The sequence below is a fragment of the Homalodisca vitripennis genome, chromosome 4 (genome assembly GCF_021130785.1).
Source record: "Homalodisca vitripennis isolate AUS2020 chromosome 4, UT_GWSS_2.1, whole genome shotgun sequence".
Lineage (NCBI taxonomy): Eukaryota > Metazoa > Arthropoda > Insecta > Hemiptera > Cicadellidae > Homalodisca > Homalodisca vitripennis.
The window spans coordinates 97,674,345-97,678,474 of record NC_060210.1 but is presented as its reverse complement, the minus strand read 5'-3'; the positions used below and the strand labels follow the sequence as shown (position 1 = coordinate 97,678,474).

At 44.8% G+C, this 4,130-nt stretch overlaps 1 protein-coding gene across 1 annotated transcript; it reads left to right on the top strand.

Annotated features, from left to right (window-relative positions):
- The first annotated feature begins 549 nt into the window (after window positions 1-549).
- LOC124361130 lies at window positions 550-1,770 on the top strand. Its single transcript, XM_046815166.1, has one exon. The coding sequence runs from the start codon at window positions 550-552 to the stop codon at window positions 1,768-1,770; it is 1,221 nt and encodes a 406-aa protein (XP_046671122.1).
- Window positions 1,771-4,130: the final 2,360 nt, after the last annotated feature.

Genomic DNA, 4,130 nt, shown 5'->3' with positions numbered 1-4,130 from the left:
GTAAAGCCTGGATGCATAAAGACAAATTTACTTTTTTTATTTATTATTATTTCATTTATTACAATACCAGGAAAAATCTTTACGAAAGTAAGAACGTTTAATACATTTGTTAATAAACATTTGTTATTATATAAGACCATCTGGCAAATAATGATTTCATTATACCATTTTAGCTTACACAAATTGCATAATCAAACACTATGTAAAGAATGTATTATTTGAAGACCTTAAGCATATGAGTAGTATAGATGTGTATTTTCTACGTCGTCCCCAAGAGGGATGAGAGAGGGATGAGTTCAAAGGTCACCTAAGCTAACCTAACCAGTGGCGGCGGTAGACACGTGTGCGAGTACAAAGATCACCTAACCTAACATAAGCTGGCAGCGGTGGTCACCTAACCTAACCTATCCTAACCTAACCTAAAACAACGCGGAGCGACACACGGTAACCAGGGTGGCGGCAGCGGTGGTGGCAGTGACACGTGGGGAAAGCGTTCTGAAAGACTCCAAGGAAATATTTGAACTGTACTCTAGAGCTGCTGCCATACCGATGGAGCTGACTCAAGACGATTTACACACAATAGCCAACGCTCGGCAGTGTCACATCTGTGGCAAGTCATTCAACGATCCCGATGATTACGAAGTTCGCGATCACAATCATCTAACTGGCAAATTCAGAGGTATGGCACACAACTCTTGCAACCTCAACTACAAGAAACCGCATTTCCTGCCGGTGTTTGTTTACAACCTGAGCGGATACGACACGCACCTGTTTATAAAGATGTTTGGTCCCAACAACGAAACCATAAAAGTTATCCCAAACAACGAGGAACGCTACATCTCCTACACCATCGAGGTTGAGCGTGGAGTGAAAATACGGTTCCTGGACTCGTTGAGATTCATGGCCAGTAGTCTAGATAAACTAGCAAAGAATCTATCTCCCGATCAGTTCAGACACACAGCTAAATACTACTCTGGTGAAAAACCTGAACTGTTACTTAAAAAGGGTGTCTATCCCTACGACTACATGGACAGTATGGAGAAGTTTGAACGTTCGTCCCTGTCCGCTCAGAACGACTTTTACAACAAGCTGAACGATGCTCACGTAAAGCCAGAAGACTACCAACATGCGGTCAACGTTTGGAATACCTTTGGCGTTCAGAATATGAAAGACTACACAGTGCTCTACAATCAATCGGACGTACTACTACTGGCAGACGTCATGGAGAACTTCCGCGACGTTTGCATGCAGACGTACCAGCTCGACCCTGCTTGTTACTACACGGCTCCCGGACTCGCTTGGAGCGCGATGCTCAAGACCACTATCACCAAACTCCATCTGCTTACTGATTACAACATGATCCTGATGATCGGAAAGGGCATTCGAGGCGGAGTGTCACAGTGCTCTAACCGGTACGCTGCAGCCAACAACTCGTACATGGAAGATTTCGATGAGGAGCAACCGACTTCCTACCTGACATACTTGGACGCCAACAATCTGTACGGCTGGGCCATGAGTCAGTACATCCCGTATAAGAACTTTAAGTGGTGCAAAATCAACATTGACGTCACACAAGTCCCGGACGATTCACCAACTGGCTACATTCTAGAAGTCGATCTAGCGTATCCAAAGAATTTGCACGACTTGCACTCTGACTTGCCTCTTGCACCGGAACGTAGAGTACCGCCGGGATCGAATGAAGAAAAGTTACTCATCACACCGTTTGAGAAGAAAAAAAAAAAAAAAATGTTGTCCACTACAGAAACCTGAAACAGTATCTGTCGCTCGTAATGAAACTTGAGAAAGTCCACAGAGTTATAAGCTTCAGTCAATCAGCCTGGCTCAAGCCCTACATCGACTTGAACACCGAGATGCGTACGCAAGCCAGGAACGAGTTTGAGAAAGATTCTTTCAAGCTCATGAATAACAGCGTTTTCGGTAAGACAATGGAAAACATCCGGAACAGAGTGCACATCCGACTAGCCACAAAAGACGAACAAGTCGACAAGTAGACTGCTCATCTAAACTTTAAGAGCAGGACGATATTCACCCAAACAGTTGGCTGCCGTTCACATGTCTAAACGAAAATCCTATTCGACAAAGGAATCTACGTTGGCATGAGCATTCTGGACGTGTCAAAAACGCTGCTGCTGTACGACTTCCACTACAATGTCATCAAGAGTCGGTACGGTGACAAAGCTCAACTCCAATACACGGACACTGACTCGCTGACGTACCACATCCAGACGGCCGACTTGTACGAAGACATCAAAGACATGATCGATCTGTTCGGCACCAGCGACTATCCCAAACCCAACCGATACAACATGCCTCGAGTCAACAAGAAAAAGTTGGGCAAAATGAAAGACGAGCTCAACGGTAGAATCATGTACGAGCACGTGGGACTTCGCTCGAAAATATACTCCAGCAGATCCGAAGGCGAAAAAGTCGAAAGGTGTAAAAAAGACAACGATCGAAAACCACCTGACCATCGACGACTACAAAAAGTGCCTTTTCGACAGAGGTTTACAGTACGGTTCGATAAACATGATCCGGAGCTATAAACACGACCTGTACAGCGTTGAACTAAAAAAGATTGTTCTCTCGGCTCACGACGACAAACGCTACATACTGAACGATGGTATCGGGACTCTGCCCTGGGGACACTACAACATTCCCGATGGCTGATCTGGAAATCCGGTCTGCTCTGTCAACACAGTGAGACTACCTACGGTAACCGTTTAGCTGTATGTAAATATTTTCACACATTGTACTCTGTTAGTATAAATAAGATGTATATATTTTTTTATGTTGTTTATTTTCCAAGAAGTTTTGGAACAACGCGATAGGGAAGATAGAACACACTCTATTGTCGGAAATGTAGAACTGAAAGATGTACCGACAGTTCCTCCAGCGCACGAGGTGTGTTTACCATTCGTCAACCAGGCCAAAAAGTTTAAAGATATGGATAAGCGGTTACGTGCAGAGTTTTCTGGTGTGCGAACAAAAGAACAGTTGGATACACGAGCTAAAGAAAAACAGTACGAACCAATTACGCGCGCAATCAAAGACACGCAGGTATCAGAACAGAAAGAAAAACGATTGAAACAACTCAAAGCTGTCACGTTCCAAAAAGGATTGCGTAAAGATTTCGTACCATCGGCCATGGGCACGCCGAGTCGTGATGTTACAACTGCATCTGACACACCGCCACTGAAGATGATGGATGACGATAGACCAAAGATAGACCAATCGATACAGGAATACGTGGAGGAGAAGGGACCTGATATCGGGCCGCTGGCTCGCGAGTACCTGGCACAAGATAAGGACCAAGTGTTTGGTATATGGTACGACATGAGTGATCGTCAATTGAAAATTGGTCATTCGAGTATTACAGTAAAATTGGACGATATACTGATGATAAAAGAAAATAGACGATACAGAGGTACAGTTGGTGTATGGAATCTACTGACGGACCCAGGAATAATCAGTGATGACGAATACACCAGCGAGGATCGAGACAACTACAAGGATATATTGATCGTACCAGACGCGCTGTACCAGAGAAACGAGTCACGACACAACGACCCAAATCCAGCGTCGGTGCAAAGTGGAAGTATTTAATCAAACCGATCTGGGACGAACATAGACTCGAGCAGATGCGCGCCACGACATTTGGAGCCAGCGGCTCGGGACTAAAACGTTACACAAACTTACCGATCGAGTACAAGTACATTGAAAATTTAAAAGATCTAATCGATAGGCTGATGTACATACAAGCGCAGGAAGCGGCCGGCAACAACAATTTATACAACGAGAAAATGTCCATGGTGCAGTTCATCAACGATCGTAGGGAAGAATTGTTGACGAAACCAAACGGTCTCAAGTACGTCTTGATGTGTCTGTCGGCGTTGCCTGAACTTGTCATAAACGGATCCGGTCTGTTGAACAATATCATAAGCAATCTGCCGTTTGAACTGCACGCCCCCGGTTACAATTTCCTGGGACCTGGAACTCGGCTCCAACAGAGATTGAAACGTAATGATCGCGGTGTGAAGCCACTTGACGAAGCTGCGAGCCAACATGATATATGGTACAGCAAACACAAAAACACCGAGGACCGATGGGAA

Coding starts and splice junctions, on each gene's coding strand:
- LOC124361130 (XM_046815166.1), top strand. CDS start 550: ATGGAGCTGACTCAAGACGATTTACACACAATAGCCAACGCTCGGCAG.